Source organism: Odocoileus virginianus, chromosome 27, assembly GCF_023699985.2.
Source record: "Odocoileus virginianus isolate 20LAN1187 ecotype Illinois chromosome 27, Ovbor_1.2, whole genome shotgun sequence".
NCBI classification, from domain to species: Eukaryota; Metazoa; Chordata; class Mammalia; order Artiodactyla; family Cervidae; genus Odocoileus; species Odocoileus virginianus.
This window is the reverse complement of record NC_069700.1, coordinates 31,544,120-31,570,268: the sequence shown is the minus strand read 5'-3', so window position 1 is coordinate 31,570,268 and position 26,149 is coordinate 31,544,120. Positions and strand designations below refer to the sequence as shown.

General features: G+C 44.2%; 1 protein-coding gene across 2 annotated transcripts in view; it reads left to right on the top strand.

Annotated features, from left to right (window-relative positions):
* ZFAND3 (zinc finger AN1-type containing 3) overlaps positions 1-26,149 on the top strand; it is a 320,114-nt gene that overhangs the window by 280,691 nt on the left and 13,274 nt on the right. For both annotated transcript variants that reach the window (XM_070456513.1, XM_020873376.2), the window contains one exon: positions 6,519-6,686. In XM_070456513.1, coding sequence (XP_070312614.1) covers positions 6,519-6,686 — 168 coding nt within the window. The remainder of the gene's footprint in view (positions 1-6,518; positions 6,687-26,149) is intronic.

Here is a 26,149-nt window from a genome sequence, read left to right as displayed (position 1 = left end):
TAAATGACGCCATTAAAAATAGGGAGATAGATGAAATTGAGAAACAATCAGTCAATCCAGGATGATGGTATATTCCACGGGAAAACCAACCAGGACTGTCCAGAAGTCCATGTTATTTGAGTAAATGAACAAGCGACCAGTTTGAGGGGCATTCTTTTCTAGACTAAAAGAGACCTAGATCCAAATGTAACATCTGCAACTTGATTGGACGTGCCTTTGAAGCAATGAAGATAAACATTGAAAACAATGGAGTCAGCTCGGATATGGACCAAATGTTAGGTGACACGGGGGCATTATGCTTAATTTTCTTAGATATGATATTTTGGTCATGTAAGGAAATGCCCTTATTATTAAGTGTGTATATGTGAGGTGTTTTGATGTTTGCAGGTTATCTTCAGAAGGTTGGGTATTGTGTGAGTATATGGAAGAGAGAGAGAAAGCAATGTGATAGATTATTTGTTGAACCTGAATGGAGTGTATACAGGTGTTCATTGTACTATTCTTTGAACTTTTCTATATTTTTGAAAATGTTCAAAAGAAAAAGGTGAAAGCTGACTGCTTGCTTCTTGGGGTTGAGTTGGAGGTCTGCTTTCAGTCTTGAGGCTGTGATGGAGGAGACCACCACCCTCACAATAAGGAGCAAATGTTATCTTGAGGGAATAACCTGGAAGAATGGGGCTGGTGATGGAAAGAGAGGGGTTCATGGTTCACAGTAGCACTGTCTGGCAATTTGAGAACACTTTTAAAATGCTTGTGGTATAAGACATGGCATCCTAAGGAGTATATCAAGCTGAATTCAGCTTTGTATTATATTTGAAATGAAAATGGAGGCATTCTCCACAAAATTTTAATAATCGACCTCTTCCAAAGAGTTGAACTGCTTTGTCTGTGTAACAGCTTTTTAACACATGTGATCTTCCGAAATAGTTCTAGGACCATGAGGAGGTTAAGAAAGGAGGGGGCAATTCCAGTCGGATAAAATGGAAACAGAATTTTAATGGGTAATGAGGGAGTTTTCTCTCCTGAAGTCTTTCATGACACTCAGAGTTAAGAAGCTGGGAGAGGAGGAAGCTAATCCCTGCACACACTGAAAGCCAGCATGAGAAGAAACAGAGAAAGTGCCTTTCAGACAGATTTTATGAAGTGTCTTTTATCCATTTTTCCAGTGAGAATGTGGTGTTTTTCATGGACAGAGGTTTTAGCAGCTTAAGCCTTCTTTTTAAATGGTCGAAGGAGAGATGGCAGTGATGTGTGAGGGTTCATTAATTATTGCTCTTACTGATGTTTGCACAGGCTGTTGGGATCATAAATGTCAATCTGTCAAGAGACTGTGATAGGTTCTAAAAAAACTGATTGAGCACCTCAAAAGCTGTCACAGAGCCTGAGATTAAACAGAATCATCTCTCTGTCTTAGAAGTAAGGGAAGGTGTGGGTGAAGCAAACAGAAGATGCTTCCTTTTCTTTGTGGCCACTTTGCTATACCCACTCTCCTCTTCTCAACTCTGAGAGCTGGCTTGTGCAGACGGTCAGGAGCCTCCTGCCAGACCCGGCCTGCCCCGAGATGTCAGAGGGACATGATCAAGGTTAGCCCTGTTGGTTATGTGCGGGCTGCCAGCTCACAGCGACGGGAGATTCAGAGACTGGGATTCAACTCTTGACAGGCCTGACACAATTTATTTGGAAATCTTCAGGAGAGAACATGAGTAATAAAGACAAGAACAGTGACAGTAAGGAACAAATGTGAATTTCTGTCAGAGACGAAACAGAATTTTAAAAGAAGGAGGTCTGTTTGTTGTCTACAGTCAAGTTTTCCAGTTAAACTGTGTTCCTAAATTGAAAGTCCTTCCGCTACTTTTCTCTGTGGGCTGGGAAAGTACAATTAGAAGACTTCTCTTCAGAGGATTGTATGTTTTAAAAATCATGGTACTTGTTTCTCTGTCACAGAGCAACGATTACCTTTAGGAAACAGAAAAGTAAAATACTTTTTCTTAAGATTTTCCTTTCTAATTTAATCACACTGTGATTCTTGATCGGACTTTCCTTTGACTAGAAGATCTGATGTGGTATCTTCCTCAGGCAATAAATGTAGACAGAAGAAGAGGGGGTCTGCTGAATGTCAAGAACTGTGAGCCTGGCATGGGCGTGTGGGCAGCTCTTGTGCGGGTACACACAGACTAGATTATGTTCTCGAGGAAAAGCATACTGGGGAAAATGTGCTTTGTTGGCCCTTTATGAAGGACCTTAATTAGAAGTCACTCCTAACTCCTGGGGTGGGAACAGTTTCTAGCCGCCACACTCCTCCTGCTGCTAATGAGCATGCTCCTTGCAAGGACGAGTTTCTTCTGACAGTTAAAGCTGCATATGAGAGTTATTTCTGTTCACCTTTCTCTCTGCATTTAACCCTTACTGCCCACATTCAGATTATGCAAAGGGACTGGTAGGTGTTTTCCATCGTAGTTGAGGAGTGCTTCAGGGTAACAAGTGCGATGTTTCTGAGCAAGAAGTAAATAATCAAAATTTAATTTATTCAGATACAGACAGTAGGCGAGGGTTCCTTTAGTGTTCACCATAATTGGATCTTTTCTTTCTGATGGTCCTTTTTAAATTGGCATGAAATGTATAATTGAATCGTTGAATTATTTAGTTCATTATTATGTAATTAGAATCCCTGTCCTGGACATCTGTTTCTCTTATTTGGGCATCTCCCCCCATGGCACAGGTTTCATTAAGTAATTAGCAGAGGAGATATAAATTTCTTATGCAGACATGATGATGATCCTGTAGACTGCTATTTATTTCATCAGCTTCTAATTAAAACACTAAGTTGACTTGTGAGGAAATGCCAAGGAATGGTTTGCTTCTCCAGGAAGTTATATATAACATAGTCACCTTCCTGGATGGCAGCTTGTGGAGGGTGGTGAACAGTCTGGGGGTTTTTTCCCCCTCCCTCCTTGGGTAGGGGTCATCAGAGGGTACAAGGATTTCACTCCACTTAATAGACCATTGACTGAGTGCAGGGTAAGTGGGCGTATTCCAGAACACTAAGGTTGTGAATCTCTTAATGTCTAGGAGCGATTCCTTGATTCTGAAAAATGACATATTCTGATAAACCTTTCATCTTAGTTTAGACTTGCTGAGGACTGCTTCTCATGACTCAGGCTTTCTCTACACGGATGCCTTTGGTCTTGGACTTGCACCGATGCTGAGACGTTGACTATGCTGAGACGTTGACTATGCTGAGACGTTGACTATGCTGAGACGTTGACTCTCAGAGGACTGCCGGGGGCTGAGTGCTCTTCCTTTAGGAGGGCCGCTGCAGCGCCGCCAGAGGCTGTTGGCAGCATTGGAGACCTCCCTGCGGACCTGTTGTTTCAGGAACATCCCAGGCATCCTGCCTTCAGAGCAAATGATGCTGTGGTCTTCATGTGTAAAGTGGAGTGGGTAAAGGAGAATTTCAGGATGAGACTATGCAGACTTACTCCTTAGTTTTTTTTTTTTATTAAATGCTCATTGGTCAGACAAGATGGGGAATTAGAAGAAAAGAAATCAGGCTTGGACACGCCTCCTAATTTTGGGGGTTCCATCAACTAGGTTGTTTGGTGATGAGCGATTATGATTATATAAATATGAATTCTGTTTCTCAATCTTAGAAATCATATATTAAAAAATATTGTCTTAACATATCACTCTCTTACTTGTTTGCAAATTGGTTAGCCATTGGTGGTATTGACATACTGAAAGTAAATTTTCTTGTAGCAGAGGCTTGCTTTAGACATGGAAATGGGTGCTATATAGATAGCAGCACATTGGACAGTTTGGAACAGATTCACTTGGGAAGCACCTTTGAATGAACATTGCACTTCCAGACACAAGCTCAGTTGTATCAGATCGCAGTGCAAATGAAAGAAGATCCGAGTGGCCCTTCCTTCTTAAAGGTGTGCTGGCGTCCTGTCATAGCCCTCTGGATTTTAGCAGCTTAATAATGCAAAGGCTGCAGCCACTTCCCCTTCTTCTGTGGACCCTAATCTCTCTCCTCACCGCCCACCCCCGCCCAGAGTTGGGGGATAATTTCTTACATAGATGCTCCAAATGTAGGACCTTCTCTTAGAATAAACTCCATTTTTCTGTTTCGGTTTTTACTCTAGAATTTTCTGTTTTTGTCACCCAATGGAAAAAAGTCTAAATAGGGTTATTAATACAAATAGTGCCTTGGTTGGTTGGTTTGTTTTTAAAAAGGACCCCTGGAGAGCAGTGTGGGCCCCTGCCTGGTATATTTCTTTTAGCTGGCTGCTTTGTAATGATTTACATTTAGATTGTTGCTTGTTGCTTTTGTAGGGAAGAGGAGGGGTCTGGCGTGTCTGGCTGCCTCACTCCTCACACCGGCTGGGTTTGGACAGCTTTACTCAGAAGAGCCAGGAAATAGGCTGTACTTGCTTTCAATTGTTTTCATCAAAGGCCTTGTTTAGTTGGTTTGTATTGGGGGAAAATGTCATGTAGGACTGCAAGAACTAAATGAGATGAAAAATGAAGTTTACAATTGCTGTGAATGGTGCGTGCCTTCTGAAAGTCGGTGCTCGGTGCGGTGGGGTGGCGGCGGTGAGGAACCATCACCATTGTCACCGTTGGGGCCAGTAAGTGCTAGAGTGGCACGCAGCACCCACTCCACACAGCGGGGCTGGGAGCGGGGTCCAGGCAGCCTTCACTGAGACACTGCCAGAGTTCCCTGCAGATCCGGTGGGTGAGACTCGAGTGTGCTTCCACTGCAGGGCCCACGGATTCAGTCCCTGGTTGGGGAGCTGAGATCCTGCATGCTTCATGGTACGGCCAAAAGAGAAAAGAAGTGCAGCTAACAGCCTACTGGTTCTCACTAGAGCCACAGTATATAGAAAATCAGGACTGCCTAAGGAGCTTTATTCATCTAAGAAACAGTTTAGGCAAAGAGGGCGCATTAGTGAACAAAGCAGGTGAAACTTGCTGCCCTCCAGGAGCTTATGTTCTCCTGGAGGATAAAGTGAAAAGATAGTGTTGTGGAGGAACAAAAGGCAGGAAAAGGGGTCAGGAGTGGTCTGTATAAGGTTTTCCTGGAAGAAGACCTCATTGAAAATATTGCTTAAGAGACAGAAGAAGTGAGGTCCCCTGTGGATCTGGGCAAAGAGTATTCCAGTCAAAGGGAACAGAAGGTGAAAGGCCCTGGGGTAGGAAACAGTCAGGCCAGTGTGGATGGAGCAGAGGGCACGAGCAGCAGGGGACAGGGTCAGAGGAGGGCCCACCATGCAGGGCCTTTCTGAGGGTTGAAGGAAGTATCTGAAATTTTCCTCCAAGAAAGGGAGCTGTTAGGATTTTGAGCAGGAAAATGAAGCGATTGTAACTTGATTTTTAGCAGGGTCGCTTGGCTGCCTGATGGATAACAGACTATAGAGACAAGGGGAAGTGCAGGGAGACAGGTTAAGAAGCTACTCCGCTAGGCCAGCAGAGATGGTGATGGCCTGGACCAGTGTGGTGGTGGTGGTGGGGTGAGAAGATGTGGGATCTAAGTTTGTTTTGAAGAAGATAGTTTAGGAGACTCTCTTCCAGAGGCTGTTCAGTGCAGATCATGTTGGAACCTTGGCAAGAGGTGCATTGTCAATATGCCATACAGTAATTCCAGAAGCACAGAGCCCCACGAGCTGGCTCTTTTTTTGTTTTGAAGGCAAGTTATTTATAGCCTGCCTGTGACATGAACTTCAGACTTCATTTCATTTTACTTTTTAAGGTTATACAAAACAGTTGTTGCACCCTATACCACCAGCCCCCACGACTTCACCATCCTCCACCCCACTAATTTGACTCCAGCTCTGGGGTTGTAATACCAGGCGCTGTCTCTGCCCATCCCATGAAGGAGGCCATGGAACAACTTGCTTGAGAGCATGCAAGGACACTTCTTCACTCTGAGTAAACTGGAATAGTCTTCAATATTAGAGCCTGATTCTTGTACATTTAGTTGTGCATAGGAATAGAAATGTATTTTTACTAGAAAAGATTATGGATCAGCCATGAAAGACTGATTTTAGGTACAGAATTGTGCTAAGTATGGTGATACAAAAAAATAGTAGACGTAGTCCCTTCTCTGGTGAATTGTAGTTTACTCGAGGACAAAGATCCCAGAAGAGATAACCAGTACAAGCAGTGAACAATGAGGACCCAAAGGAGGGGTACGGAGAGAGGGGTCCTGTTTCCAGTTTGAATGGTCTCCTTGTCGGCATGGCTGTTTTAAAAAATGACATAGAACTGATGTTTGCTGAGCCACCCCCCTCTCCTCGCTCAGGCCTGGCTCGTGAGAGGCCAGCTCTGAAGGTGCGCGCTTGTCACAGTTTGTGCCTCCTAGACCAGGCCAGTCAGAACTGGCTCTGGCTCACACACGTCCCGTGCCTGGACAAGGGCAGTAGCCTGGTCTGAAGCGTGCCTGGCAGGAGATTAGTCCGCTCTGGCTCGCCAGGCCAGGCACTAACCCTGACGCCCAAATGTGTTGTTTTGTGCAGATTCACAGTCTGAGAATGAGGCTTCGCCAGTGAAACGGCCACGACTACTGGAGAACACGGAACGATCCGAGGAGACCAGCCGGTCTAAACAGAAAAGTCGACGTCGGTGCTTCCAGTGCCAAACCAAACTGGAGCTGGTGCAGCAGGAACTGGGATCTTGCCGCTGCGGTAAGTGACCAGGGTGGGTGGGGAGCATTAACTTCTGAGAGGCTGAGCTCCTGGCTTCTGCTCCTGGGTACCTCCCCGCAGGCTGTAGGTTTGGAGCTCAGGAAATTGGGAGTAGAGGAGTCTTATTTCTAAACACCCCTCATTTCCTTACGCATAACAAAAAAGGCTAAAACCTCCTCGACCACTCTTAGCATAGTTCATTAGCATTGCATTGTCGCTGCCCTCAGCTTCTCCCCACTGCATATTCCCATGGTTCCCTCTCATTGATGACTTATTTGGAAGTTAACCAAACCAGTGAGACTCTGGGATATGTACCATAAAATTCATACATTAATTTTGAATGAGATTTTTGCTATGTATAATAAATGGAAGATTTCTCCCCCATATCCCTTTTAAATTAAAGTTTGACTAGAAAATTTTTTTCCTTGAACCATAATTTATTGTCAGTTAACCCCTTGAAATAGCTTTAAAGTAACCTTTCCTTTGGTGTTATTCAGTGTAATACCAACTCCTGGAGTTGCTGCAAAGAGGTGTCCTTGTTAAAAACTTTATGCCTGCCCACAGTGGAGTGAAACTTAGAACAGCGCTTCCTCTCCCTCTGACCACATGCATCACAAATTGTGTAGCTGTATTGTTTAGGCTGACTGCGGTGTTTCCGTATTGTGAAATTGTGGTTTGGGACAGAGTTCTCATCAGGCACGCTGGCTCTGGCCTCTGAGAACCCTGTATCCTTTCTAATGCTCACTCCTGAGCACTAAAGCTCACTCTAAAGGCACTCCTGTGTCTCAGGTGGCTGTAGATGTCCTATAAGTGTTGCAGGAAGGGAGACCCCTTCCAGGGCCCGAAACTGGGCTCTTGTCTAACACTCGGATATGAATTGTCCGAGGAGACACATGTGCTGACAAAGCAAGAGATTTTATTGGGAAGGGCACCCAGGTGGAGAGCAGGAGTGTAAGGGAACCCAGGAGAACTGCTCTGCCGCGTGGCTCGCAGTTTTGGGTTTTATGGTGACGGGATTAGTTTCCGGGTGGTCTTTGGCCCATCATTCTAAGTCAGTCTTTCCTGGTGGCACACGCATCACTCAGCCAAGATGGATGCTAGCAAGAGGGATTCTGGGAAGTGGACAGACAGGCAGTGTCTCCTCTCGACCTTTCCCGAACTCTTCCGGCTGGTGGTGGCTTATTAGTTCCGTATTCCTTATCAGGATCTCCTGTTATAAAACAGCTCATGCAAATGGTTACTACGGTGCCTGACCAGGGTGGGTGGTTTCAATCAGCATGCTTCCCCTAACATGACCACCTGAGAGACTTCATACTCTAGATGCTTCTTGGGATTGGGGCGGAGGTCTCTTTCTTCTGTAACTTGTTCCTGCTGTGCCTGGGCGTAGGCCTGCCTAGCAGAGCAGAAGTCTCTCTCTACCCGATCTAAGTTGGGGTGTTCTATATCTGAAATCAGCTTTCACTCTTGTAATAACAGCCATTTAGTTTGAAACGGTTGGCGCCTCTCGGAGAAGAAATAGACAGGGGCCAAACAGCAGACCTCGCAGGATGGTCATCACGGGTCCCCAGAAACAGGAGGCAACACTTGGGGTGAGGGCTGCGGGGTTTGTGCCTTTTTTTTGATTGGCTGGCGGGGAAGCAGCAGAGCTGTGCTCCAGGAGCCTGTGTTTGGTCTGAAGTCTCCGTCCTCCACCCGGGCGGGGCTCCAGTTCCGTAGAAAACTCAAAAGATGTTGTTATGCATATTTCTTTGAATAGGAACTAGGACCCTGTCTCAAGGCTGTACCACCATTTGATTGTTTTTCCTCTGTTTCTGTATTCCCTCCCTTCCCAGATTAGCAATCCACCCTTTGGAACTCAGGGAAGGTCAAGGAGGCTGAATGAAGCCTGTATCCTACAGATAAGAAATGGAGAACACACAGCAGATCTGTGCTCCAGAGTCGCCACCCCACAGAGTCCTGCTCAGTTTTAATTTAGGGAACAGGGCAACTATGACTATGATAAGTTCCTGTCAAAATGGGGCATAGGACTGCCTCAGCTTGGAGAAGAGACACTGAATTGGAAGTGTTCCTGAGTTCCAGGTCCTAGATCTGAGCCTTGTGATTAAAATCTCAGTCCCTTGGTCTGCCATTCTGCTGTAACAGACCCAGTTGGTAGTAGCTGGAGGAGGGATAACTGGAATTTTAATAGACAAAAATAAATCTCTTTCTTGTTAGAAGAATAGGCCTGAAACCCAGTCTGGACCTGGTATTTCGGGGAGACTTTTAGCCAGGTGGCCAGTTGCCTAGTTTTATAAAAAGTAAGGTATAAGTTACTAGCTTCCAGCAGACATTGTTTTGAGAATGGTGGCATCTAAGCCTGACATGACTCAGAAAACTCAAGTGTTTAGCAATATAACGTCTAATCTGAAATTACACCCATAGTAACACCTGGTTATTTCCCAGGATGTCTGAACCATAGCTGAGTACTCTATTTTGACTTTTAATTGTAAAATTTTCCTTAATAAGATGTCACCATTAATGATGTCAGTGTTTCTCTAGGTATGAGAAGATGCAAGAATTGGGACTCATAAAATGTCCTGAAAAGATCTATCTATCTGAAGGCCTGTTCTGCCAGTTTTTTTCAGAGCACAGAGTGCCTCATTCCTGATTTTCACCCTGAACTCCTTTCAGGGCCGTTGAAAGTCAGCAGTTGCAGTGGCCATGATTTAATCTCTGCAGATGTAGATGGCAAGTGTCAATCTTCAGTTGGCAGAGCCCCTTTTTGCTCATAAACTTGACCGTGATTTTGAGGGGGGCATTTCATGACCATTTTATCCCATGGTGCTGAGAATGTCCATTCTCAGGTTTGGCAAAGATTTTGTTGACAGGCCACTCAATGTGCTGTTACTGGACTAGGCCACAAAACAGTATCCAAAATTCTCGGGACCACCTGTCTTACTAGCCTCTTGGTCCAGGAAAACATTCCCTCTTGTTGCTTCTTCTCATATCTAGAGTTACACTGTTATCATCGATCTCATAGGGAACTATATATTATTTTATCAGAGGCCTCAGTCACACATTTGACAGTGTAAGAAACAGCAATTTTATAAAACAGGTGAAATACAAAGAACATAGCCAGCAGTATTAGTAAAGTCACAAGTAAGACTTAAGAGCTTCCATTGGATGTAGCCCAGTATATCTCAGGTCGTCTGACTTAGTCTACTCTCTATGAATCTTTATCTTTCAGGGAAATTATACATCGGCACCACCATCTATAAGGCACATAGCCCAGTTTTCTAGTGTTACTAGACTGATTATCCTTAGTTTGATTTAATTGTTTTCAACACAGAGGAGACTTTAAACCTAAATTACCATAGCCTGGTGTTATCTATATAAATCCATCTCATAATTGTGGGAGATTTCTTTCTCCTTTGCTGAAACTTTTCTTGTTGCTCTGATTGAGCTTGAGTAATAGAAAAAGGCTCAAATTTATGGCCAGAGTCAGAGTAGGCATTATTAATTGGCCCAGTGAGGGGATCCCATCTGGTAGTATCACAATGACCTGAATATGACTATAATTTTTTTTTTTTAGTAAATTTCCTCAGGGCCAACCAGTTAGAGTCTTATAGTAGAGAAATTTACCAAGGTAACCCAGAACTAGATACAGGTAATTGGCCACAAACCCAACAATTGGGTTGATTTCTAAAACTAGTATAGGATCAGGCCTATGATAGAAATGAATTTGATTTATATGCAAAGGTCTAAGAAGTCAAGAAAACATTATAAATGATCATACAAATCAGGTCCAGCATCTTGGGCAAGCTGTCTACCTCTGATATCATTGTCTTCTCATCCTGGTGTAGTGTAGTTTCTCCTGTTTGAGCATCATTTTAAGGTGAGATCAGGTCGGCTGTCTTCTCTATAGACCAATCCAGCGTAGGGGCCTTTGGAAGTGGGAATTAATCTAAGAGTTAATTTCCCTTCAGTTTCATTGTGCATGAGCTAGTTAAGAGTACCTGATAAAAAGTCCTTCCATCCAGGTTGGAGACAGTCCCTTAAATTATGTCTTTTTCCAGTCCTGGTAGCAGGTCATGAGGCATCTGATCTTCATCCTAAGATAGATTACTGAGATAAGCTTCAGAAACAAACTTAGGGTGTTCTTTAAGAATTCAATTAAATTTTGCATTAATATCACATAACAGCAAAGAACTATCCAAGAAATGAGTCTTACTACATACAGACCTCCATTAACAAACTGTGATTTAACATTTTTTGAAATATCTTTTTCTCCCTAAAGTTACCCTCATTTTTATCAAATACAACCAAATTAAGGCTACTTTGTTTGCAAAATAGGTCTGTTCTCACTAATTTTGGTCTGATGATTTATATAACCATAATTGATTACCCTATTTATTTTGCTGAAACACTGATAGCATCTCAGACTGAACTTTTAATGGGAAACTCACACCAAAGGCTTATCACAGATTTTGCCTAACAAATGTAGGTGAACTCTTCCTTTTTTAAGGTCTCAAAAATTCCTTGAGATTTTTGTACCTGTTAGTGAGATAACCTTCCTAGCTCATTTGATAAACTTACTGGAAACCTAAGAGTTTCAAATTTCTGGAGGAGTCAGATAGAGAGAAAATATAATTGTTTTGTTTATAACATATAATTTTACCAAATGATTTTCATAATTAGTTTGAGAAGAAGGTTTTCCCTACTCCCGGAAAACACAAGATTCACACCTGTAATTTTTCAGATAGAAACCATAAAAATTATAAGCATATTTGCTGGTTCATTCAGTCCTTTGTTAACTTTTGTGAAGTCATCAGGTTTCTCATTAGAATACCAAGACATATCAAAATGTTAAGAACTGCATATAATTTTTAGGATATCTGTATTAGTAATTTTACCATAAATTATAACATGAGTGGATTTATTACTCGTTTGATAATCTTTTTCATGTAATTTAACCAACCAAATACAGTTTAATATCTCCCTTTGGGATGTTTCAAGGGCCCTCTGAAGCACCCCAAGGTTAGCTAGAGGTCAAAGAAACTTCAAAAGAATTTGATTTAGGAAGTTTTATCAAAAAGATCAATTAAAAGCATTTAGAACATTTGGTCAGATTTAGTCAGTGTTGATGGGTGTATCATTTAGCTTGTTGATATGTCACAATGGGCGCAAATACCAAGGCTCAAGGTCGAGTGAAAGTCAGCTCCGCCATCTTGGACCTAATTGGCCCTAACCAGGTTTTTATGACTGTGTCATTCCTAACAGAATCCATTTATCTAACTAATTGTAATCCAATTTTAGAAAATCCTGATCATGCATAACTCTTTTTAGTATTTTTTTCATACCTTTTTTTTATTGAAAGCACACTTCCTGCTTTCCTTTAACAACCAAGAGCTAACTTTTATATTAGCATTTTATAGATTGGTGAGCGTAAATACCAGTGATAATTTCTAAAACCCTTGCTTTCTTAAAACATTTTAGGATGGCACCAAACATTATTCATTTATAGTCCCAAATCTCTTTAGTTTATCTGTAAAAAGAAATCAGTGTTTAGTAGTAAATGTTTAAAAATCTTATTTCATTTGGAAATGACCTAATTATTTAATAGACTTCCAATACTTAGTTTAGCACAACCCTTAGAAATTCAGGTTACGCCAATCTGGGGAGACTATTGGAGGCAGATATTCTTAAAGAGTAATTATTCTTAATAGGGTTTATATACAAACTCATACCTCATTTACATTTTTTAGAAGTTTTTTCACTCGAGGCAATTCCCTTGTTGACAAACTTGTAACAGGTATAATATTTAACTTATATTAAACCTAGGTACAATGAAAATATTCTACTTGATGTTAATTACTCTAATAAGACATGTCTGTATTAGATAGGTCAACAAACAAACATTAATATCAGGTATTTAATACTGAATATTTCCCAGTTCACCTGAACCTGGAATTTATTGTTTAATTTAGAATTATTTGATTTGTAAACGCTTACCTTTTTTTAAGCCAATTAAATAGAGCTCATTTACAAATTAACCTAAAAAATATTACCCAGAGACAAAGACATACCAAGACATAGTTAGACAGACACAGTGCAAGATCTAGCTTCATTTTCTAAGTTTGGTTATGAATTAGATATTACAATATAAAATTTACTAGTTTATAAAAAAGTTGAAATAAATAAAAATTTTTAAAGGCTTTCCCCCTTTTCCCCTCAGTCTCAGGAGTTAGAGATGATCTAGATAAGTGTTCCTGAGAGCCCTGGTCTCAAGGCGCAGGGAAAGAAAATCAAGTTCTAACAAAAAGCAAAATGGCCGTCAAAAATCACACCACAGAACACAGAGTTAAAACACACACATATAAACCTGGCAGTCCTCATCAGACACTCCCTTAAATACAAGAACACAGTCTCTCAGAAAATCTATAGAGACACAGAACTTCAGATGTCTTCAAAGATTTCAAAAGGAGGAAAGGAAGCCAGGTTGAAAGGAGGAGGAGGAGGTGGGAAAGGGGGGCAAAAGGGGTGGCCTTACAGACGTCTTCTGCCACCTGCAGACACCCAGGCGTTATGGGACTTTTCCCTTGACTCCCAGAGAAGGGAGGACTAGAACTCGGCCCTACCAGAATTCGAGTTCTCTGCCAAGAGGAGGTGATCAGTCTCCTCAGCTCAAGCTGAGGCCCTTTGATCAAATTCCTGTGGCCAGGACCGGGGGATTAGAAAAACGGGAAGGATAGGAAGGGCTAAGGAGAGGACAGAGAGAGGGAAGGGGAGAGAGGTCAGTAAAGTCTCTTGTTTCTTACTGGTCGGGGCACTCTGGCCAATTGTCCGCGTCCGGAGGAGACCAGGAACAAAAGGGTCCCAGTTGCGGCCGCTGGGTCTGGTCCATTGGCAGGCAAGCTGGCCCCTGAGTACCCTGAGTGGTCAGGATGTCAGTCTCAGCAAAGAAGAGTCCCACCAGAGTCGCCATTTGTTGCAGGAAGGGGGACCCCTTCCAGGGCCCGAAACTGGGCTCTTGTCTAACACTCGGAAATGAATTGTCTGAGGAGACACATGTGCTGACAAAGCAAGAGATTTTATTGGGAAGGGCACCCAGGTGGAGAGCAGGGGGGTAAGGGAACCCAGGAGAACTGCTCTGCCGCGTGGCTCGCAGTTTTGGGTTTTATGGTGATGGGATTAGTTTCCGGGTGGTCTTTGGCCAATCACTCTAATTCAGTCTTTCCTGGTGGCACACGCATCACTCAGCCAAGATGGATGCTAGCGAGAGGGATTCTGGGAAGTGGATGGACAGGCAGTGTCTCCTCTCGACCTTTCCCGAACTCTTCCGGTTGGTGGTGGCTTATTAGTTACGTATTCCTTATCAGGATCTCCTGTCATAAAACAGCTCATGCAAATGGTTACTACGGTGCCAGGCGGTTTCAGTAGGCGTACTTCCCCTAACATAAGCACTGATGCTGGTACTCAGGACTCAGTGACTCTCCCAGCAGTCAGACAGTCACTCAGAGCCCTTCGTCTTCTGAGGAGATGGTCATGGCTGCTCCTTGTCCCTCAATTACCTACCCTGTTGGAATTGAGGAGGACAGGAGGGCGATCCAACGCCTCATGGAGACAAAGTGGGAACTCCTTTCCTGTCATGACTAGAAATTTGTTGCATTCTCTGGCATTCTCTGTTGCATTACTCGGCAATATCAGAAACGTGCTCAGCTGCAGAATGGGGACTGGCATGTGGAGTCTGGCATCACCAGAGGTGTGATGTTTTGGCCTGACATTTATTTATCCTATTCAGTGCTTGTGTGAGAGTGTGGGGAGAGAGGTGAGATGAGACGTGAGTGGAGGCCGTTGGCAGAACTTTCAAGCCTCGCCTGTTTTCCCTCAATGTGGTGCAGTCCAGGTGAGCCCAGAACCTTACTCTTAGGTTGTGTCTTGATCAGTCCTGTCAGGTAACATAAAATTCGTGATGAGGTGGTGAAGGGATGCTGTGGTTGGCCGAGGACACTCTGGGATCTGCTGGCCAGCCACCTTTGCCCACAGTGCTCTGTCTGGTCTTGTGTTCTCTGCATATTCTTGCTGTGGTCACGTGGCCCGTTGCAGGCTTCAGCAGTTCAGTCTGTTACCAGTGTTGTGAGGCTCCCCTGACCGTTTGCCTGTTGCTTTTGTAACACAGGCCTTTGGGGATTCCTAAATTAGAATCATGGGATTTTCCTGTACCTTACATTCTTCTTTCCTTCTCGAAAGTAACTGAATCCTGGGTATTACACAGGATTTGCCCTAGTGGATCAAGTAGTCGGTCCATCGCTTGAGCCGTCTTGCCTCTTGCAGTGGCTGATACCTCCTCTCCTCCTCAGGTTAAGCAGTGAGAATTCAGATTAGCGCTGAGAGACCCAGAGGTATTGTTGCAAAGTCTCCCACTTTGTCCTTGAGCTTTGATGCAAATCACCTCATTCCCCAAGGCCTTAAGCACCCAGCTGAAAGTATCTAGAAGTGCACGTTGGATGGCTTCATGTGTCCCAGAGTGAAGCCAGCTGGCCGGCCTGGTAAGCGCAGATTCCCCTGCCACGCTCTCCACCTCTCAGCAGGAGGCTGGCTCCTAAGTAAGTGCCGATTCGTTTGCCACAGACCTGCATTCTTTTTAGGTGATATGACACGTGTCCCTTGGCTTGCACCCGGTTTTGAGAGTCTACTTATAGAGATTCGATTTTTCTGCTGGAGATGAAAGCCCCGAGCTTTCTGCAGTCCCTTCAGATGCAGCTTTCCTAGAGAGAGCTAGGCGTTCAGTTGGACCCATAGAGAGTATCACACTTATGTGCCCAGAAAGATGACTGAGTCAACTGCCACACTTGAAAAGACGAAGGACAGCGGTGGGAACACACGCGTCTATGACTGCCCCTGACAAGAAGCTTGTGTTCCTCCTCCTGTCTGCTTGGTCTCTCAGGAAAAGCTGAGTTGTGTAGTTACTTCCTTGAGGCTGCACAAAGTGCAGGAGCGACATTGAACTGCCCAGGAAGGTTTTAGAGGAGGGGAAACACAGTAATTTACTCCTGAAAATGAAGATTCGGGAAGGTGCTTGAAACTCAAACAGAACACCTCTCCACTGCAGAAAGCCTTTTTATATATATGTATATATTCACAGTCTTTTTCTCCATTCCCCTTCCACTCTGTACAGGTTATTAACTGCTGACAAGAAATTCACATCTCATAAATAATGCTTAAGAGCCATTGCTATATAAATTGAATGTGTTATGAATTGTGATAGGCCTTTTTGTAGCATTCGGTGCCTAGAGCGGGAAGAACAGAGGATGTCATTTTCATTAATTTCTAATGAGGTGCCAATTAAAGGCAGGGAGGACGCTCCGAAGGGAAGAGTGGCCAAGCTCCCCGGAATCCTCCGCCTGGGGCTGTCATCCAAACACTGCCAGCAAGCCTCCTCCAAAAATTCCATTAAATCGCAGTCTCATCGAGAGCACATAGACACATTCAGCTCCCCTTTGATCTTCAAAAGAGCAATTTGTAAGGCGAGTTCTGAGCCTTCTCACATAGGGAACAGCTAGAGGTGATAGGAATTGTTAATTGCCAAGACACTCCATGCTCTTTCAACGAAGAGGTGAATTTTGAAGATGAATTCTCCTCTGCCTCACTGTGACGAGATAACCTTTAAGTCAACAATACCAAAGTAACACCTTCTTCCTGTGAAATCTTTCTCGGTGCCAATTAAAAAAGGCATGTGGTGCCACCGGAGTGATACCCTGCATCCCAGTGTCTTTTCCGCGCCTTAATTTCTCAAGATGGAAAACAACTGCATAAACATGGATTTATTTGTTTCATTTTCAGCTCAGTAGGCAGATTGATCAGCCCGTTGTCATTACAGGGGCCTTGTCTCTCCCATTGCCACCTAGAGAGGGTTCTTCTGAAACCTGGCCATCCTCTTCAAATCTGGGCCTCATCACAGCCACGTGACTGCTGTGGTTTCTAAGCAGATCTTGCATGATGCACGCCGCATGGTGTTTAAATCATTGCGCATTGCCTCCCAAAACCACAGACTTAATTTTTAAATACCAGTCTAAGAGCTTGCGTAAGTTATTGCTTATTTTCAATTGACAGTGACTTAAACTGTGAGCTGATATCCCCCCTTTTGGGACAGCAGTGCTTTTACTAACCTCTTGAGTAATCTGACTTCCTTTACTGCTTTCAAAAAAAATTTTATTTTCACTTTAGAAACTCAGAGTAATGCTTTAGCTGGGACCTTTAGTTTATCGACTTCAAGTGCCTCAGTGGTCATTTCTGTCTTTTCATTCACTGTCAGGCTAAATTCAGCAAGTATTTATTGAGGTATGATTTTATATAAAGCATTTCACTAGGTTTTGTGATGACTATAGAAGCTAGAACACAGAGTGTAGGAGCTCATAGTTTAGGTCAGTGATTTCAGACTTGAGTGGACATCAGAATCGCACAGTCCACTGGGCCAGCGCTCCTGACTCAGCTGACGGGCCCCCAGGTGATGCTGGCGCTGCTGCTCTGGGAACCCTACTCTGGGCCCTTCTCAGTCTGGGAAGCCTCTGGGCCTCACACTAAACCATCAAATCAGAAAGAGTATCTGGGTATTTTTTTTAACTTTTCGAAAGTTAAAAGCTCTTTCCTAGACTCTTTGAGAGTAAGTTGAAAACACGATGGCCCTTTATCCCTATAAACTTCAGCGAGTGTTCCCTCAGGATAATTATTTTATATAACCATAGCACAGTTACCAGCTTTAGCAGATTGACACTGATACTTCTATCAGATCTATTGTCCATATTCCAGCTTTGCCAGTTGACCCTGTAATGCGCTTTGTAACATCATTTTCCGCCCTCTAGTGTGGAATCCATTCGCTGACCAAGTATTGCATTTAGTTGTCTTGTCTCTTGAAGACTCTTAAGTTAGAGTGTTTTCATTGCCTTTGTTTTTAGTGATCACTGGCATTTTTAAAGACTACATTTTTCTACCCCCTTCTCCTTACCCTTCCCACCCCCTCATTTTTTTTCTTTTTTTTTTTTTCTTAATAGAGCACTCCTCATTTGGGGTTCATCTGATGTTTCTTCACAATTAGATTCAGGTTACATATTCCTCACCAGAATACTAGGTGGATGATGATATATATTCCCCTCAGGGTTCTACACTGAGAGATGTGATAGTCACTCAGTCGTGTCTGACTCTTTGCAACCCGTGGACTGTAGCTTGCCAGGCTCCTCTGTCCATGGAATTCTCCAGGCAAGAGTACTGGAGTGGGTAGCTATGTCCTCCTCCAGGGGGTCATCCTGACCCAGGGACTGAACCCGGGTCTCCTGCACTGCAGGCAGATTCTTTACCACCTAAGCCACCAGCAAAGCCCCTATTGGGAGGCACGGATATTTATCTGCCTCTCATTATTGATACATTAATGTTGACTCATTCACCCTGTCTAGGTGTTGTCTAATGTCTCTAAAAATAGTGGTGTTTTTGCCATTCTAACTAGTTAAGCATCTGTGGGAAACCCTTTGACTATATAAATGCCCTAATCCTCATCAAAAATGTCTGTCTCTTAGATTTAGCATCTATTGATGCTTCTTGCCTGAACCGATCTTTACTGTGATGGTTGTGCAAGGATGCTCTTCTGACTCCAGTCCTCTGCATTCAGCATTTGCATTCTCCTCCCCTATTTGTTTATCTCTTGTTGATATGAACTCATGGGCTTTTATATTTTTTCAGTGGTTTATAACTCACTGCTGTCCTTAATTATTTTGTTGCTCAAATTGTCTCAGATTTGGCCATTGGCAATTCCTTCGAGCTGAATTCCATGTTTTTGTGACATGCCTCCATTTTTTGAAAAGTATTTTCCTACTTTCTGGCACAGCTTGGTGTGTTCTGGGTGATCTTGTACTTAACCTTTGCCCTGTCCTGGAATCAGCTAGTTTTCCAAGGATCCTCAAGGTGATTTAAATATGCATTTAAAGTAGAAATTTGCTGGTCCTGAGTGGAAGGCAGTCACATGCATGAAATAACTGGCAGCCAGGGCAGCCTGCCATGAGGTTTAATCATGGTGCACACCATATGTTACAGGGATCTAGGGAGGGAGAGGTTAATTCCAACTGGCAGTCTAGACAGGATTCCACAGTAGGGGCATAAGAGGAAGGGTGGGACTCAGAGGTGCAGAAAGAGGGGCTGCGTGAACCAGGTTGGGTGGTGGCTGCAGGTGACCTCTGTGTAGCCTGATGGAGCCTTGGGGTTGAGTGAGGAGAAACTGCTCAAAAGAGAGGGAAGAGATTCCAGATTCCAGTCTGGAGAGTGTGGACATCGGTTTGCAGTGAAAATCAGTGGTTTTGAATGTGGGCAACACTGTCTATTTTTTTTTTTTTTTTTTTTTTTTCAATTAAGCACACAGGAAAGCCCAGGGGGCTATTGAGTTCTTTTAGAGGAATGATCTAGGGAAGATGTGAACTAATGCACACAGTGAAAAGGAATGTGCATGCATCACAGCCGTCCCCATCCACTGGAGGGGACTGACTGCATGCTGAACGGATGGTGGTATCCTTGGGTCTGGGGTGCGATGAGACGCTGTAGTGATTGATTGTGAAGCCTGTAGGTGACCCGCGTCACCAGCATCACAAACCACCACACATAAGCCCACACTTCGGCCTTTATTTTAATTCTCTTTCAAGTGTGATTTAAAATTGTCAGGATGTTTGGTGTCCTGTCCTGTGTCTCAAAGACTCTAAGGCAGTGTGTTCTTATAAAAGACCTTATTCTATGTAAAGAGTTTAGATGCGGTCTGTCAGAAAGCCCTGGTGTCCAGGGAGACTAGATGGGTGTTGGTTTGGCTGGTTAGGTGGTGGTATTACTGCCGTCCAGTGTTGAGTGTGCGCTCTGCTGTGTGTCACCCAGAGTGTGGTGACCAAGGTCCCTGCCCTGTAGGGGTTCCTGTTTTTTGTCTGCAGTCTGGCGGTGAAAGGCTGAAGTTGTCCCAGCAGTTCTGGGGCAGCAGCTGGGTGTGTGTTACCTTACGGCTCAAGGGAAGGAGGTGCCTGCCCACCTTCCCCAAAGCAGAAACAGCAGTGATGACAACAAAAAGCTTTTGATGGGAGCTTATGGTAGGTATGAGAGCAGAGAGGAACTGAACATTTTGAGGGAAATCCCAATAAAATTTTCTCCCTTTGCTACTCTCTTCCTTTCACTCTCACTATACTTTTACTTAAACAGGAGTGTGCTTGTCCATATTCCCCATTTAATCTTTAATGTATAAGAGTTCTGGTCTAAAACCAAACAGATTAGTCCCTCTGCTGCTCTTGTAAATTGCAAGTTGAGGTGTTAGAGCAAAACAAATCAAACCTTGACTGAATACCAGCTCCATATATTTAGCCCATTAGTTGAGTGCGTCCCAGAGATCCAGGGCACCATATGTCCTTTAATAAGACGAGAGAGAGTGGAAACAGGAAGAGCGCTCCTCCCCAGCAAAGGAGCATCAAAGACCAAGCTTCTAAAATACAAAATGTGCAGCTAACATCTATTGAAGGCTGTGTCAGTTCCCCACTCATACCTTACTGACAGGTGTACTAGCGGACCGTCGTCCCATGAGGTGAATATTTTCCATCTGGTTAGCAAATTTGCAACTATTTCTATAGTTCAGTCTTAGCAGTAGCAACACAATAGTAATTTTATAAAACTATTTGATAAAATTACCCTGTTTATAATATTTCTTTATGGAGAGGGAAAAAATGGCTTTATGCAAAACTAAATAAATTTTTAAAATTCTTAAGAGTAAATCATTTCAGTTAGTTCTTTGCCCAGCAAGGTGTGTGTGTATGTGTGTGTGTTTTATAGATTTTTTTGACATATAATTTATATATCCTAAAATTCACCTGTTTTAAAGTTCAGTGAGTTTAAGTGACTAAGTTGTACAGCCCTCACCAAGTTCAGAATTTAGAATACTTCCATTACCCCCAAAAGTTCCCATGTGCCCCATTTTCAGTCAACCCCTACACCTACCCCAGTTGCAGTTAACCACTGATCTGCCTCTAATGGTATAATTTTGCCTTTTTAGAATTTTAGCATCTGTGGATTCTTGCAGTGTATATATACAGTCTTGTATGTCCATGTAGTATGCTGTTTTTGAGATTCATCCATATTGTTATGTATCAGTAGTTCATTCCTTTTTGATGTTGAGTATCATTTCATTGTATCAGTAATATCATATTTGTTTATCCATTTACCACTTGACATACATTTGGGTTGTTGCCACTTTGGGGATATTATGAGTAGAGCTGCTGTCAGAATTCACTCAGAAGTCTTTCTGTGGGCATATGTTTTGGTTTTTTGGGCAAATACGTGAAGGTGGAATTGCCAGGTTGAAAGATCATTGACATTTTAAAAGAAAATCCCATCAGCAGTGTATTAAGGTTCCAATTCTCCACAATTTGCCAACATTTAATCTTGTCATTCTTTTTAACTTTGGCTACTCTCATGGTTGTGTGGTACCATCTCACTCTTGTATGTTAATTTTCATTTCTCTAATGACATGGTGTTAAGCATCCTTTACAGATGCCTTTTGGCCTCTCATATACCTTCTTTTCTGAAGAGTCTGTTTATACTTCAGATATCTTGCCCATTTGGAAAGGTTTAGAGAGTTGCCTTTTAACAGTGTTCTAACCCATGAAGTATTTTAGTTTGTTGATGCTGTTGTAAATAGATATTTTTATTTTTAGATTGTTCTTTGCTGCCACTTAGAAATGCAGCCAGCTTGTGTATATGATCTTTTATCTTGCAGCCTTACTGAGTTCACTTATTAGTTCTGAAAGTGTCTCAGTTGTGTCCAACTCTTAGCAACCCTGTGAACTATATACAGTCCATAGAATTGCCCAGGCCAGAATACTGGAGTGGGTAGCTGTTCCCCTCTTCAGGAGATCTTCCCAACCCAGGGATCGAATCCAGGTCTCCCGCGTTGCAGGCGGATTCTTTACCATCTGAGCCACCAGGGAATCCCAAGAACACTGAAGTGGGCAGCCTGTCCCTTCTCCAGGGGATCTTCCCAACCCAGGAATTGAACCAGGGTCTCCTGAATTGCAGGAGGATTCTTTACCAGCTGATCTACCAGGGAACCCAGAGTGAAAGTGTTAGTCACTTGATCGTTTCCAACTCTTTGTAACCCCATGAACAACTGTAGCCTGCCAGGCTCCTCTGTCTGTGGAATTCTCCAGGCGAGAATATTGGAGTGGGTTGCCATTTTTCCTCCAGGGGATCTTCCCCAACCCAGGGATCGAACCCGGGTCTCCTGCATTACAGGCAGATTCTTTACCATCTGAGCCACCAGGGAAGCCCTTTCCAATCTGTGTGCCTGTAACTTTTTTTCTTGTGTTACTGCACTGGCTAGGATGAACCTCCTTGCCATTTCTTTGATCTCAGGTAGAAAACAGTTTTGTTTTGTTTTTACCATTCATGTATGATTTGGTCGTAGATTTTTCATAGCTGGCCTGACAAAGTTTAATAATTGTTACCTGTGGAACACATTTTAGGAAACCAGAGGAAATGTTCAAATTCATTTTCCCCAGACAGTTGATCTAGTCCTGGTGAGCTACCATGTGGCCTAACAAAGGTGTGTTTTAAAGAGTTTCTGTCCTGTGCTTACGGTTGAAACGCATGCTCTTTGTTCATGGTCATAATGTGTCTGTCTAGCTGTAGTGAGGAAACCTGTGACCTGAGGTCACTCCTCTTTTCTGAAGGCCAGAATCATAGCAGACACCAAGGTACTGCTCTGGGCTGTTCTCACCTGAGGCAATGAGAGCAAGGTGCACTGGCAGTGCTCTGAAATGCTTTGTTTGAATCAAATGCTTTTGCTGCTGCTGCCAAGTCGCTTCAGTCGTGTCTGACTCTGTGCGACCCCACAGACGGCAGCCCACCAGGCTCCCCCGTCCCTGGGATTCTCCAGGCAAGAACACTGGAGTGGGTTGCCATTTCCTTCTCCATTGCATGAAAGTGAAAAGGGAAAGTGAGGTCGCTCAGTCGTGCCCGACTCTTAGCGACCCCATGGACTGCAGCCCACCAGGCTCCTCCGTCCATGGGGTTTTCCAGGCAAGAGAACTGGAGTGGGGTGCCATTGCCTTCCTTGTAAATGCTTTTACCATAATACAAAATCACACACACACACACAAATTGTGGGTAATAGGTAATAGAATCACAAAGCACCAGGATTAGAGGCAGCCTTAGCAATCATTCATCAGTCCAATCCCCCCCTTAGTAAAGGAGGAAACTAAGGCCAGAAAGATGGCCACAGCCTCATATCACACCTGTGTGCTTCTGCGGGCTTTGATCTGAAACTCAAGGAGTGCTGAGGAGTTTCTGACCGAAAGACTGCTCACCACTCCCTCCCGCCAGCACAGCTTACAGCCCCCACTGACTCCAGCGTCTCATTTCGTATCCTTGCCTGTCCCCTCCTCTGAAGTACCTGGAAGATTTCTTGGTCTTTCTTTCCCCCAAATTAATACACTTTATTCTTTTAACCTCTTAGTTTGGCCTCTAGAACCTTGTTCAGGACTTGGGACTCTTATGTGGATCATTTGCAGCAAAATGTCACTAAATTAGAGTAGCTGTGGTAAAAAATAGTATTTAGTCAAAATAATAGGACTAAAATATTATTTCTTTCAAAATAATAAGTTGCTCACAAAATAGTGGTAAAGAAATGTCCTTTTTAGTGCCTTTTCTATGTGTAGTTAAAACAAACTTGTGTTCAGCACACTGCATGTAGATAATCTGCTACTAAACACCCTCCGTCTTCCTCCTCGTCTCTCCTGTGACTCCCTCCTGAGTAGAACTTCCTCAGATGTGCGGGCCTGAGACCAGCGCTGCAGAGTGCCTGAGGAGTTGAGGGTACTTCCTCAGAAAGCACAAACGCAGCTGCCCAGGCACTTCTAACAGACCCCAAGGTTTGATACACTACTTGCATGCTTCATAGCTCGTTTTCATGGGAATGCAAAGTTGATTTAAGACAAAATAGAGTTACTAGAAATTTCCAGTGAGGTCATCCACACCAGAGGTTTTATATCAGATCTAGGCAACTCCCTTCTCTTTCACTGAGAGATTTGCGTCTTCTCCGTGTGTAACACATGCTTTCCTCCCCTGCTCTCCTCTCTGCTGCTGGATCCTAAACGCCTCAGAGGCCAGCACCATGTGTTGTTCTGTGGCTTCTCACAGCCCTGACTCATGTGGCCTGGAGTGGGTACCCCACCAGTATTGACCGATAACATGCAAGAAAAAATCAGAAGTCAGAGAAGTGTGGCACTCTGGTGAACCTCCGGGCTCTCTTTAAGGGAAAAGTCCTTTTGTGGTTGTGTGTGAAGGCAGGCCTGAGCACGTGCATAGGAGAGCGTCGGGGCTAGTCTCCATGGAGATTCTTGATGCCAGCGTACACGTAGAACCTGAGCTTTTCCCAAGGGAATAACTAGCTTAAGGAGTAAGGTTTAGATAGAAAACCTTAGCATTATTTATTTTTACATACCTTCATCTGCCTTGAATTTTTACTCGTGGAGGGGGAAAGTCAGTCAAGACATACATGCTGTCAGAGGAGCATTGCTTGCTTGGTCTAATTAAAATTATGTCATACGCTTTGGGCTTAATTAAATACTCGACTTTGGAGATGGGTGTATTTGCCTAAATAAAACCTGTGATTCACTTGCAGATGGACAAGATGGGCTTTTTGGAGCTCACAGAGACTAGCAGGTCACAGACCTACTGTGTTTAACCACACCAGTCACCCACTCCTGCCTAACAGCCCCATCACTCTCTTGACTCAGAGTCCAACCACTGAAATGACCTGGAAGTTACTCATCTGGTGCCTGTCCAGCTCCCTGACCCATCACTGTAGAAATGGCGTCTAGGTGTTCAGCCTGGAGCGGGTGAGGCCTGTCTATTGCCAGGCAGCTTAGACTGACTAGGTGCTTCCTCCACTGAACTAAAACCGCCCTCTCTGTATAACATGCCCTCCTTCCTCGGCACTCTGCCCTCTGGACAGACCCGTCACAAACCACCTTCCTCTCCTGCAAGCCGTCTCCTCACACATCTGAATATGGTGGCTTTGGCTTTCCAGCACCCCCGGCCCTCCAGGCCCAAGTCTTGTATAGGGACTAGAGAATAGTCTGGGGATGTCAGAGGCAAGGGTGGGGGCCAGGAATGCCAGATTGGACTCAGGGCTTGTCTCCGTGGCTTTCTTCATCAGGTAGTCACACATGCACACATTGCTTCACTCTTCACAGCCCTTTGAAAATGTATTCCACGAGTGATGAGAGAGCTAAGTCTTGTGAAAGTAAAGTTGCTCAGTCGTGTCCAACTCTTTGTGACCCCATGGACTGTAGCCTACCAGGCTCCTCCGTCCATGGGATTTTCGAGGCAAGGGTACTGGAGTGGGTTGCCATTTTCTTCTCCAGGGGACCTTCCCGACCCAGGGATTGAACCCTGGTCTCCTGCATTGTAGGCAGATGCTTTTACCATCTGAGCCACCAGGAAGTCCGGCCCTCACAAAATTTGGATGTCTCTGTAATAAAACCTTTCACCTGCTGATCTCCTCTCGGGGATGCTCAGAAGCCGTCTGTGGAGTCCACGGTTGGCCCCCGTTGTTGTAATTCTCAGGACATACTCAGGTTGTCTGTCTGCATGTCTGTCCTCCTTCCGCACTGCCAGCCCCGGAGGACAGGCGCACACCGTGTTCTCCAGCAGCTCTCGGCCCCTGCTGCAGCAGCTGGGGTGTGCCTCAGTGAGCAAATGGGTGAACCCTGTAACATTGCAGTTGTGACCCTCAGGGTGAAGGAAGAGAGCTTTATTGAGCACCTCCTTCGCACTAGATGCATGCCACCATGTTATATCGTGTGGCCCTTAGCATGGGTGGAGAGATGGTCCTTTTTACCGAGGTGGAGAACTTAAGCTTTGAAGTCAAGTAACTCAGAAATATTAAGGGAGCAGCTGGCAGAGAACCCAGGTTTGTTGAGCTCCCAGGATCCCACCACTCTCTCGGGTTCCCACCCTGGGCCATGGGTGCCCTGGACATTGTGTGACTGCAGGGTGCGTGGTCCCTTTCCAGCCGTGTGGGTCTTGGCCGCTCCTTGAGCTCTTCCCCATCTCAGTGATGCAGTTTAGTGAATGGTAACAGTTTATGTAGCCTACTCTATGGGATCCATGGTCCATGTGCCCCTTATCACTCCACTGGGATACGGCGCTTCTGGAGGACAGGCCCGTGGCATTGCCACCTCTGTGTCCCCCGCTGCGCCTGGGTAATGTGAGACACAGCGGCACTTAATTCTTACTGACGTGTTCATTCCATTTTCTCCTGACTGCTAATTCATGTCCTTGTTTTCCTTGAAAATACCTCCTTCAGGACACCTTAGCCAGTGACCTCTCCTCGGTGCCCCCGATTTATTACACGGAGCTGGAGCGTATTGATTTTATTTGCAGTTGATTTCTTGCTTTGCTTCTTGTGTCCT